General features: G+C 38.8%; 1 protein-coding gene across 2 annotated transcripts in view; it reads right to left on the reverse strand.

Annotated features, from left to right (window-relative positions):
• The window catches only part of LOC121870116, a 90,712-nt gene that overhangs the window by 12,276 nt on the left and 64,796 nt on the right, over positions 1 to 13,640 (reverse strand). The window contains exons 1-4 of one of the 2 annotated variants that reach the window (XM_042371883.1): positions 5,244 to 5,327; positions 3,184 to 3,498; positions 2,061 to 2,170; positions 9 to 103 (exon numbers count right to left, since the gene is read on the reverse strand). In XM_042371883.1, coding sequence (XP_042227817.1) covers positions 9 to 103; positions 2,061 to 2,170; positions 3,184 to 3,309 — 331 coding nt within the window. In that variant the 5' untranslated portion in view covers positions 3,310 to 3,498; positions 5,244 to 5,327. Of the gene's footprint in view, positions 1 to 8; positions 104 to 2,060; positions 2,171 to 3,183; positions 3,499 to 5,243; positions 5,328 to 13,640 lie in introns of those variants that run through there. The other variant, XM_042371884.1, reaches the window with a different exon arrangement.

The raw sequence follows: 13,640 nt of genomic DNA on the forward strand, positions 1-13,640 counted from the left end.
TTACCTACCAGCATACCAATTGGTGAAGCGGCCACAGTGTTTAACAGGAGCATTAGCTGCAACATCTGTCGCCAGTTCATCATCAACATTCAGTAAATCTATACTGGAAAGAAGAGGTACGGTAATAAAAGTCAGAATACATTGAAAAATTAAAACTCTTTGTACATTTTAATGGCCTTACAGAAATCCTTGATTAAATGCATTTATTAGTAAGTGTACCTCAAATGTATCTTCCAATGCATTATCCCTTGTTATATGGTACAATGACCCAGATAGTCATGTCAACACATCATTTTGGTAGTAGTTCTGTAGATTCCTCCATACATTCCATAATCTTTACTTCAATCTCCACACATCTATAATAAATCAGTACTTCATGATGTGTACAGTCAATCATCCACACTTCAATACACTGTACACTAACTAAAAATATTCTGCACCCTTGGCTCTGAAACCATCCACAAAGATCCCTGCGACAGAAGCCGTGATGAGTGTTATCAGATTTCTTGGTCCGGTGTGTCATATTGTATAACCCCGTAAAGGTGCAGAATAATCTTTTAGTGAGTGTACATCTCCTTGATGACCTCTTTCATGAAGCTACTGATCATCCTAAAATTAACACCACTCGTGGAAAAACTCATATCAGGATTGTGGGTTCTACTGGCATCATACTGTACTACCACACAGTAATATTTCAGCAGTAGGAAAATGATTATCATAAGAGTGTGGCTGCAGCAAGATATTTTGACAAAGATTTAAACATCTGTTGGGTGGTGCTGGGTGGTGTGTGGTTTATAAATGTTGTTTTTGGGCAGTACTGTGTGAGTGTATGTGTGCATGTATGTGTGTGTGTGTGTGTGTAATAATAATAATAAACGGTTTATTGAAAAAGTTTGCAGCCCGAAGGCTGAAAATATGCATTGGACATAAATGACTTATTACATACATTGGTGGTTTAACAAAAGCCTTCATTAGGGAAAGGTGAAGGAACATATACAGTGAACATACAGATTAATGTTTACACACGTAGATCATGTGAGCTGGTGTTGAACAGGAGACACGTAGTGTTGTAGCTCCCTCACAGATGGCGTTATGAGGGGCATCATGTGGAGTACTAGTTCCCTCACAGGTGGTGTTATGAGGGGCTTGACGTGGTGTAGTAATTCCCTCACAGATGGTGTTACGAGGGGCCTGGTGATGTAGTAATTCCCTCACGAGGGGCCTGGTGATGTAGTAATTCCCTCACAGATGGTGTATGAGGGGCCTGATGATGTAGTACTTCCCTCACAGATGTGTGTGTGTGTGTGTGTGTGTTCTCTTCAGCTTCTCCTGTTTAGTCGAATGAAACAGTTCATATTTTCTTCACACTGGTAAAAACCCTTACTCCAAAATGTACCCAAATGAGATTCATACAAATACCTTTTTAAACACGGACTCTTTGATCAGCATTCATAGTAAAGTTCCTGTACTTCAGAACTGTCACATATGCTGTTTGTGAATCTGTTATAAGTACTACAGAGTTATATTACCTATACTGTACTGTATATAACAACAACCTCAAGCTACAAGTCAATCCACTACTAAATCACACTAACTACTGTATTATCTTTATGTATAAAACACCCGGGTTATTTACTGTATTGCATACTTACCTGCACATAAGTTAAACTTTATTCACCTTACTTATGAGGTCACATCAGGGGTTCCAAGCTGCTGGTATGAATGTTAAAAACCCCTTATTTTTATCTCCTTTAACTTTTTAGCTGTGCCACATATTTATACACTACAGTACTTGGTTAGTCACTCACTGAGAAACAATAAATGTCTTTCACATCAAACTGTGCACGCACACACAAAAGACATATTTCAATAAAAAAATAAGCAATGAACAACCACCTTGGATCACATGAAAACTGGGCAACCCAGCTTATTTGACCTCATGACTAAAACACCCTAATGCTACGTAAGGGGGTTAGGTTGAGTTAGGTTAGCACCACTGTGTTTAATCTTATGCTGGGGTGTCAAATCTTCACATGATCCAACACTAGTTTTAGGCTCACCTACAGTCCTCCTCTAACTTCTCCATGTTAAATAGGTCAAAGCTTGGTTTCTCCTCCCCCTTAGCGCACGGTGGAGTAAAACAGTTGCGAATCGCAGTAAAGTGGTCAGCCTGTGGACAAGTAAAATGTCATAATCCCTCTCAATCTTATCACAGTGTTCACCGAGGGTTAATTAATAAGTACAGTATTAACAATCTGTCAACTGGTAATCAAGCATTTTAATGGCAATGTGAACTGTATGACATTTCAGATTCCTCAAGCAAAAGCTGTTGAAGATAGTCGCAGTGAGGCTTTTTATCTCGTTTAAAACACTTCCATGATACAGATGGATAAACCCCTAGTTCCTACGACTCGTGTACTCTAATACATAAAAAAAATTAACTCGACTTTCAGATGCATCTTTCTCTACCACACATAGTAAGGTAATAATTTTAACTGTGGCAGCAATATATTTGAGGTACTTTAGTCTCGGGATATTTGATAGCCCGGATACCATATAAGTGAAAGTCCAGGTTATTCAAGATCAGGCATGGTAAGCTGGGAGGGAGGACACACACCCAGTACAACCATCATTATGTCAACTTACTCCCATTCCCATTTGAACAGTTGTCTGACTTATGAAGTTCTTTCCATGCCACTTACGGTAGATGTTAATTTAGATTAGGTTACATTAAGTTAAATCATCAATCATCTAAATGTGATGTAAAGTCACCAACACCAGGTGGATGATTATTATAGATACTGCATATTTATGACACTTGAACTCATTCTTTTTTATACATATTAATTTACTGAAGTGAATACTTAGCAAAAGTACCTTGGTTATCCTGATTACCGAGCTTATGGTATAAATTTAAATCCAGAAAGAAATTGAAAACAAGTGTAATGGTATCTTATTTTTACTCATTTCACTGAGAAACAGACACAGGAGTCTGACATATTATTAATAGACAGCAATCTGTTGTCAAATTACATCAAATGTGTAGGAACTTCTGGTCCAACCACACATTCTACATCAGTATGAATCTTACTCTTCTCTCAGTACTATCAGTAGCTACCTTTCTCCTATTCATTATACATATAACACTCTAAACATGAGCTACTTCCACAATTCTAAACTCACCTTCTCATCATGTTGACGACCAAGCGTATCATCCAGGAGAATGTGGTATTCATCAAAGTATTTTCTCAAATTTGTTGGGTTTTCCATTATCCATGGGCAGTTCTTTACATTGTGAACGTTCTCCATGTTGCATGTACTATAGTGCACTTGGCTCCTTCTCGAGTGTTACCAGAGGAAACGTGTGTAGCTACACCATTAATCTCACTCACTTCCTTCTTGTTCTATGTAGTTTTCTGATGTACAAGTTAATTTGGAAAACACACCTCTACCGGCAAGACGTGATGCTGACAGCCAACAGACTCATAACAATATAATCTGCAAGAGTAAGATAGGATAAATTAGGCATCAAAGTTCTCATAGTAATACCAGAGATCCATATTGGGCACAAGAGTTACAGTATTTTGGATCATGTGAAGGTTAGGCCCTTACTCATCTCATCCTTTTGTGGTGGTGAGCCCAGACTGTCCTCCCCCTCCTTAAGGTAATGTACCAAAGTTAGACAGTAATTTATTAGTGTTTTTCATGTGTTAGGTAAAAATTACAGTACTTGTGCACTATTTGTCATTAGTTAGGTATGAAATTATTTTGTCATTGGAGAACCGAACCCTACTTTCCCCATATGTTTTTCTATTGGCAATATGAAAATTCACCTAACGAATATTTCTATCTTAACTAATTCGTATATCGAGGGATACTTATATAAGGAGATAGAGCAAAAATATATGGTGTCATTTTACGTTTTTTGTGGGTGTGAGAGCACGCTTGGACAGAGCAGACGACAACACGTGACAACACGGCTGATTTTTTGGCATAATATTTATGGTCACTAACTAATTTCTTCACATACAGACATCATTTTACATAACATAAGAACATAAGAAAGTGGGATACTGCAGGAGGCCGACTGGCCCATACAGGGCAGATCCCTTTCACACCCAACCCAGCACTTCCATGTGCCTATCCAACTTCGTCTTGAAGCTCCCTAGCGTCCCCGATCCTACTATAGCACTCGGTAGCCTATTCCACATATCCACAACTCTATTACCAAACCAATGCTTGCCTATATCCTTAGTGTCATATGATCAGTTTTCACTGTGTTTTACCCCCGCAATTTCCCTCATCCTTTATGCCCTTTTTCACCACAGGTGATTTAAGGTAGAGAAAACTAAAAAAAATATAAAACATACTTACAATTAAATAAAAAAAGGTGTCACCTCTTTTAAAATGGTAAAATTTTAATTTCGGTCATCCCTGTATTTAAACATCCAAGCTAACCTAACCATATCTAGCCATAGAACCCAGATACTATATCTAACCTAACCCCCTTTCTGGTGGGGGTTAAATTCCTAAGATTCTCCAGATGACCGAAACTAAATAAATACCTTTAAAATACTTACTATAATAATAACGATGATGTAAAATTATCGTTTTGGTCTTCCACCTATAAGATAGTTGTTCAAAAGACAAAAATTACCAGCGAAACATGATATCAATCTAGCTTAACTTAACCTGTAAATTTGTATAAAAGGGCACAATTTCAGCCTAAATCACGTAATATTTTGGTAATTGTTTGTTTCCGATGGAAATACCATACGAGAAAAGTGTCTTAGTATAGTCTGAACATGTGAAAAACGTGTTTTATAAAGAAATTGAGTTGGGTCCACTAATGCAATAATACCACCTAAATTTAAAATCCTAAAATTCGCTGGATGACCGAAATAATAATATCACTACATCCCTCTCAAATGACAATCTTACCTAACCTAACCTCCTAACCAGGGATCCCCTGGTAATTTAAGTAATTTGCGAGGGAAACGTCATAGAAGAAAATTGTCTTAACATCGTCTAAACCACCAGAAAAACACATTGCTAAAATAAAATCCATGGTTGTCGGCCCAGACACACGTGAGAAGGGTGTTATCCAGTGTGACCCTCACCAAGCACCACAGGTTTCCTCCAGTACTAACACTGGATAAACGGCTAGTTAGCTCATAAGTGGCAAATATGATACAAAATAAAAACTAAGGACAGACAGTGGTAGCGGTTTCCTCATAAATTACCTTTTGTTGTTATATGTTAGGTCAAGGTGTTATGGCCACCCCAGCACTTTGTATATGTTTGGTTTTACTGATGAATCTGGATTTATATCACAAGAATCCAACTTTGTATCCGGATTCGTTCATATCCTACAGTGTCGTCGACCAAAAGAGTTGTATCATATTTATTGAAGTACATTGATAATATTATAACAAAATAATGCCTATAGCGTCACAGTTTACTTAGTCAGGTACTACTAGATGTACGACAAGCTTCACGGCCAAATTCACGCCATCTCACGGCCAAAACTTTTTGGATGGGAAGCACAAGGCTATTTTTGCAATCCACACAAAATAAAAGTATCCCCTACAATATCCACTTAAAATGTCGTAATAAAACCAAAATTTCACTTAGAATTGAGAGCCCAATAATTACATAAACATAATATCTATAATCTACAGTGAAGATTTACCTTAATCTGAAATGGTGGTGGAGCATGATAACACTAGTTGGCGTCAGCAAAGCGTCTAGTTCATCGTCCCCTGGTTTGTTATATTTTCTACCACTGTCCTAGGACCCTTTTCATTTACTAGTGGACATTTTGAAAACTAGCACTCGGAATTTCAGAAAGTAAGTCAGATGGCTTTGTAAGCTCTGAAGCTTAACCCATATGCTGGACACGTTCAGCCTGAACAACTGAAATATGAGAACTAACAACTAAGGTGGTAACTAGAAAGATCAGTAGGTCACGTAAACATGTGAAGAGGTGAGGTCATGACAAGGTGAGGTCACTGAGCCAGCATTTTCATTGTGAAATTTGAAAATCTGCTAGACTTTTCTTCAGAATCCACTAAATGAGGAATTAATACGTGTTTTACAAAATTCGGCCAAATAGTTTGGCGGTGACCATCCATTTTTTCACGGCCAGACGAAGTTTTTTACGGCCTAATTAGAGAAGTTTGGCCGTGGAAACGGCCATCTGGCAACCCTGGGTACTACCGACTGGGAAGATATTGTCTAATGGTGGACCCTGCTGCTATGTGGCATCACAAAAATTGTGACCAAGTCCCAAGTTGCTGATCTGTCTTTCTGCCTCATTTACTCACAATTGCAGGGTCTCAATTGTTTCTCTTACATGACAACACAACATACACATAGCGTTTCTAACTGTTTTTTTTTTCATTCTTGTATTTATTATTATTATTATTACCATTAATATTTTATTTTACTTTTTATTATAGATTTTATTTACTATGAATTATTATTATTACATTTTCGCCCCCCAGGGCCCCGATGTGGGTCAGTGACCTGTGCCTGGGTGGGCTAATCCCCGTAAAAAAAAAGTGAGTCCAGGGACACTCTTGATGACCGCGCATCACTCTCACTAATATGTCAAGGGTTCGAGCCTCGTGAGAAGGGTGTTATCCAGTGTGACCCTCACCAAACACCACAGGTTTCCCGCTCCCCAGCTTCCTCCATTACTAACACTGGATAAACCGCCCAAACGGCTAGTAAGCTGAATAGTGGCGAAAAAAAAAGCACCTGGTAATATGAGATAAATACCGTACCGTACATTCATTTCAACAAGATATACTTTTGGTTAATTTGACAGAAGCCAGGTTTCGATTTTTCCATAAAAAATACGCGTTCCCTGTGGTTCTTGTGATTCAAACGAGTCTGATCTTCGTTTTCACCCATTTTCTAGTTAAGCCCCCCTTCCCCCAATGACAGGGATGAGGGATGGGTGACCTAACCTAACCGAACGGGGCCCGCGTTTCCCATAATGCATCATTCTCCTGTTTACCTGTTGCCGAGAACAGAGGATGTTGTGGTTTTTTAACTCCATATCTCCGTTGTTTCTCATCTGCGCAGAAAGTGTCATAGAAGAAATTCGTCTCATTTTTGTTTGACCAAAAAAAAAAAAAAAAAAAACGAATTCGAAATCTGGCTACTGTCCTAAATTGATCATATTTTTTTCAGCAAAAACCGTCATACAAATTCATATTGGTTTCAAGCATCTGAGGAAAGGTTTTGTTTCACAGTACTAACGCTCATGGAGCTCTCAGAAGTGTTTTAGAACCAAAGCTTAATGCCCCGGTAGTGTACATCCTACCGAGGGTTCGACAACAAACACCGTATTACGTTTAATTTAAAAATATATGAGAGAAACTCGTACTATTTACAGGAAATAACACTAATAATTCAATAGGGATCACAGCTCAGGTAAACAAACAATTTTCGATGGTTATTGGTGGTCACGTACGCTGTAAATTAATCAAACATCTCTTTACACAACACACACACACACACACACACACACACACACACATATATATATATATATATATATATATATATATATATATATATATATATATATATATATATATATATATATATATATATATATATATACAGTATATATATACTACCATCCATCATCACTACAGATCGGTAAAGCAGGTTCCGAGATTCTCGTGCGGACATACAAACACACATACTGCTTTGTTTTATATATATATATAGATTACTAACAATAAGCATAAGTGATTCAATTTAAAAAGAATTTGCTTCACTGTATAAGCAAAAACTTGGCGTCCCAGAACCGTGTGGTGACTTGTGTAGTGTGGATCTCCAAACCTCCTACCCTCCGCAGGCCGCCATTATCACGCACCAAGGAAGAATGATAAATAGCCTAGATAAGATTAAACTTTCGCCTCTTACCCCTCACACCGCCACTTTTAGCTATTTCTTTTTTTACTCTCTAAAAGCTCCATTCATTCAGATAAGCACAAGCCAATGGCCCCACTAACCTTGGCTGGGTAAACAGGAGCTGGGGGGAATTCTTTCTATTTTCCCATTATATAAAACTGTTATGTTCGGTTGTACAGGAAGGTTAGGGGCCTACTGGGCTAGAACCCGTGTAAAAAGTTAACATATATTTCGTTACCAATCATGCTAATAGGAGGTAAACTAAATTAAATATTGATTCGCTCGCTAATGTTGTGTTAATAATACATTTTGGGACAATAATGTATTTTCAGCATCACGGAGCGATTCTCTCACGAGGAACACGAAGACACAAGCCGCCATACCCCAGCACAATAATAAATCAAGTATTACATTGTCAATAATTGCGTTTAAACCAAATAATTAATATGAGGGGAATATAATGCATTCTGGAGGGGGAGATTAACGAGAGAGGAGGAGATCGTTCTACTAGCATAACATGGTACGTTAGGTTAGGGTCAATGAAAGTCAGGTTAATTTATGGTAGGTTAGGTCAGGTTGCTTTTGGTACATTACATTAGGTTTAGGGCTGTAGAGGGTGAACGTATGGGGAAAACAACAATATTTAAAGGCAAAGGCATAAGGAAAGAGAATTGACGAAGAGAAGAAGAGTTGGAAGTAAACACTGGACACCAAAGGCAAGAGAGAGAGAGAGAGAGAGAGAGAGAGAGAGAGAGAGAGAGAGAGAGAGAGAGAGAGAGAGAGAGCGAGAGAGAGAGAGAGAGAGAGAGAGAGAGAGAGAGAGAGAGAGAGAGAGAGAGAGAGAGAGAGAGAGAGAGAGAGAGAGAGAGAGAGAGAGAGAGAGAGAGAGAGAGAGAGAGAGAGAAGATACCTTTATAAACTATTGAATTAACCAAAAGAAATGAAAGAAAAAACGAAACGACAGCAGTTAAGTATTGAGAGGAAATCTGAATAAACATTTTGTTGTTCAATAAAGTAGAGAAAGGGAAAAAAGAGAGGATCTAGAATGACTTGAATGATTTGACCAGAGAGAGAAGGGGGAAAGATGAAGAGGAAGATACAAAATGAAGAAGTAGCTGACAAAAATATTACTAACGAAAGAAGAAGAAGAAGAAGAAGAGTTAGCTACAGTATATCAAAACACACAAACTCAAAACAACAAATCACACTCAAATTAAAATCTTATAGCATTTAAGATTTACAGGGCGACAAAAAAGAAAACAATCTATTTTCGACGAAGGGTAAAAACACGAGCAGAAATGAATTACCGTGTGAAAAATTAGTCTGTGTTTAATGAAGAAAGTTTGTTGTTGATGACAGAGGAGGAAGTGAGGGGGGAGGAGGGGTGAGGGGAGGGGTGAGAGAATGAGTTTTATACAAGATAGTAAGGTCAGCCAGATATTGACCCAGGGAAAGTAAGGTGACATTTATCTTAATTAATGATTACTCAGGTGTGTTTTTGTACCACCATCCCTACAGGTATGTTTTTGTACTCCCACCCCTCAGGTTTGGTTAGGTTGGGTTAGGTTAGGTTAGGTTTGGTTAGGTTACCATCAAACAGTGTGATTGTAATACGTTAATTTAGTATGTGGACAGTGGGGACAGTGGGAACATCGTGGACAGTGGGAACATCGTGGACAGTGGGAACATCGTGGACAGTGTGTATATAGAAAACGTGACAGATCTTTATTTAGCACAGACTTTAGTAATTAACAATGATGATAACACGATCTGGGGGGATTACGATAAGCTATATCATACGAACCTTTACGTATTTGAGGCCTCGCGAAGGGAGAGAGAGAGAGAAAGAGAGAGAGAGAGAGAGAGAGAGAGAGAGAGAGAGAGAGAGAGAGAGAGAGAGAGAGAGAGAGAGAGAGAGAGAGAGAGAGAGAGAGCTTGGCAACTGACAGCAAAAGACGAATTTACTGAGGCAAACACTTCCTAAAATATTCAAGAGGACCAAACGCCACTCTGACGTCATCAGTCAGCTGGTTTGTTCGGCTGATTTTTGGGAAATTTTTGGCGTCTGTGTTGTATTTTTGCCTTCAAAACTTTCCTTGTTTTCTTATTTTTCTGGCGATGTGACTATTTTTTGTAAAGAGATTGAGAAAATAGTGGTAGTAGATCTCTCTCTCTCTCTCTCTCTCTCTCTCTCCTCCCCCCAAATATCTTATAGTTCCTCCACTCACTTCCACTTCCATCTTTATCTCTTTCTCATATCCCTCTCTTCCTCTGCCTCACTCCGCCTTTCCTTTTCCTTTTCCCTTTCCTCTCATTCCCTTCTCTCTCCCCCGTCACTTCACCCTTCCTCTCCCTTCTCCCCTGTGCCCGGATACCAAACCTGTTTTGGTAGTATAATGCAACAGCTACTCTTGTTTTGCTTTTCCCTCCCTCTTTTTTTCCCCCTTTTCTGTCGTTTTTTGTCAGGATGAGAACAAACTATTTTTCTCATTGTCATCGGCTTTGTTTTTGCAATCTGCCTAGGACAATCTACCTAGTACAATCAGCCTAGTACAATCAGCCTAGTACAATCTGCCTAGTCCCTTGTACATTAGGCTGGGGGGATGAAGGGGCAAGAGTACGTTGGTTTAATTGCTCACTGCTTGGGTTAGACTGAGTTTTCTGATCGTCAGTTTTAACACGGTAGGATCACCTCTGCCTGACACCAGCTTGGGGGGGACAAGCATCTAGCTCTGTATGGCATCAGGGTAGGAACAAATACTCACTCATACATCACAACCTGGTTATATTGATGGTGAAGTGGCAGCTGAATAAGGTAGGAACAAGCACACAGTCCATTTTCGGCTCTCGTCCTTCACTAAGTGTAAACAGTTTGATCTGCAGGGAGAGAGGCATTGTTGATGACCCTAGGAGGAGGAGGAGGAGGAGAGAGAGAGAGAGAGAGAGAGAGATAACACCCCTCCTGTGCTCTTACACCTCAGGGCACCCTCCTTAGTGTCGTCAAGAGATATGGGACACAACACCCTTTTGGCCACGGGCACTAGGGAAGAGAGTCGACCTGTTACCCAATAATAACTCAATCACTCTGTATAACTCACATTCGAATTAAATCACATTAATAGAACAACTTCCCCTAACTTCTGGTCAATTTTTGGAAGATTTGGAGGATTAATTTGAAAAGACATAGAATTATACATCTATCATCATTCGAGTTAATTTTATAGGATTAATGTGAGAGACAATAATTAATCTCCCGCCCGAAACGATTATATATTTGGGGAGACTAATTTCTAAGAACTATAATTATATGATGATATTAGTTTTATAAACACAGTACAGTTTCTCCAACCGGGAGCATTAAGTTGATGACGTCACTGGTGTCGTAGTCCAATCATATCACCGGAAGACGAAATAGAAACTGCGTCATATATATATTTTGATAACATAAACAAAGCAATTAAACAACACACAAAAACATTAAAAAATAAAATCAACATAAACAAGACAAATAAACAACAGACTCATAACAATACGTGAGAAGCCTCCTAGTCCCACTTCACACAGAATTGATAGTCAGACACAACATCAATTTCCTGACAATTATTAAAACAAGAGCACCTCAATCTCCTCGGACCCGAATCACAAAAATTCGTATTTCTCGTATAAGTGTTGTAGCAAGGCAGCTGATTGGCTGGCAGGCCGACGCGGGAAAATTAATACAGTTCTTTATTATTTATTGTATCGTATTTATATTTTGATATTTTAAAGGAAAAGAAAAAATGTTTGTGAATATTTTTTTTTGGGGGGTCGAGAGGTTGAGGTGGGAGGGATGGAGGATGGGTGAAGTCTGTGTTTATTGGTGGAGCCGTCACTCATCCCGTCCTTCCCTCACACACTCTCTCTCATTCTCTCACTAATTGTTTCTCACTCTTGTTTTCTTTTCTCTGAGACAAAAGTAAAATACAAAGATATTTTTTCCTCTTGTATGTATTGCTTGATAACGAAGTCATTTGTTGATGGGGATTGGCTGGCATGATTGGCTGTACACAGGTCCACGTAGTCTGAAGGGGTTCACCTGATTCAATTCATTGTTATACAATAGTATACATGAAATTAAGTTTAATTTTGAACTGATTTAGTGCATCGGAATGTTGATATTAATTTATATGATTCACAGATGTAAATTGCGTGCGATTAATTTTCATTTACAACTAATTTAATGCAAAATACAGTTATTTACTGTTTGCGATTCAGTTCTATCAATAGACGCAAGTCAATTTTATAAATAAATGCTATTCAGTTTTATATAATACAAGCGATTTAATTTAAGTGTCAACACATTTATTACAACAGAATGATGACTCGTACTTGACATTTTAGTTATTGATATCTAGAATAACAGCGCCAATAACACCAATATATTACAATGGTGAAAATATAACATGACTGAGCTGCTGGAATCAAGGGAATGCGTCCATAATATTTCTCTCTCTTGATATGTATCTTTTCCTGTTTTAATATAGTTTGTTTATTTCTTGTTGTATATTAATTTACCATTTACGTTTGACTGATGTGTAATAGTTATGTTTTACTAATAACTTGTATGGTTTTCTTTCCTATTTATCTTCTTCTTTTCATTCTTCCTTTTTAAGTTTTCTCTTTCTTTTTCCTCTCCTTGTTTTTGATGTTGTTCTCCGTTCTCCTCCTCCATCTTCTCCTACTCCTCCTCCTCCTCCCTCTTCTTCTTTTCTTCTTCGCTATTGTTCTTGTTCTTCTTCCGCCTTCTCTCCTTTTTCGTTTTCCTTTTCTCTTCTTCCTTTTCCTTCTCTCTTCTTAATTTTCCTTCTTCTCTCATCTTTATTTTCCTTCAATCTCCTTCTCCCTCTCCTCCTATTCTTCTGACACAACACCAATAACAGATCTTACTGACCCAAAACTCTAAACCATTCTTGACCCTTGACCTTAGACTAAATGGGGTCAGAGAGAGAGAGAGAGAGAGAGAGAGAGAGAGAGAGAGAGAGAGAGAGAGAGAGAGAGAGAGAGAGAGAGAGAGAGAGAGAGAGAGAGAGAGTCACATACAACATCTCGTCTTATCACCACCACAACCAAAACAACTAGACACTCCCTTCCCCCCCACAACCAGACACACTTAACCAGACACACTTAACCAGACACACTTATCTCCACCAGAACATAAACTATCACCAGGGAGTATAAGGCAAGAAGATACTCGTGTACAGGGAGTATAAGGCAATAAGATACTCGTGTGCAGGGAGTATAAGGCAGGGAGATACTCGTGTACAGGGAGTATAAGGCAGGGAGATACTCGTGTACAGGGAGTATAAGGCAGGGAGATACTCGTGTACAGGGAGTATAAGGCAAGAAGATACTCGTGTACAGGGAGTATATAGGGAGATACTCGTGTACAGGGGTATAAGGCAAGAAGATACTGCACAGGGAGTATAAGTAGGGAGATACTGTGTACAGGGGAGAGGCAGGAGATACTGTGTACAGGGAGTATAAGGCAGGGGAGATACTCGTGGCCAGGAGAGCAAGGCAGGAGATACTCTGTGTACAGGGAGTAAGTGCAGGGAGATACTCAAAACAGGAGTATAAGGGCAAGAAGATACTGTGTACAGGGAGTATATAGCAGGAGATACTCGTGTACAGGGAGAGGCAGGAGATACTGTACAGGAGTATATAAGGTG

This window comes from Homarus americanus, unplaced genomic scaffold, assembly GCF_018991925.1.
Source record: "Homarus americanus isolate GMGI-L3 unplaced genomic scaffold, GMGI_Hamer_2.0 scaffold25129, whole genome shotgun sequence".
NCBI classification, from domain to species: domain Eukaryota; kingdom Metazoa; phylum Arthropoda; class Malacostraca; order Decapoda; family Nephropidae; genus Homarus; species Homarus americanus.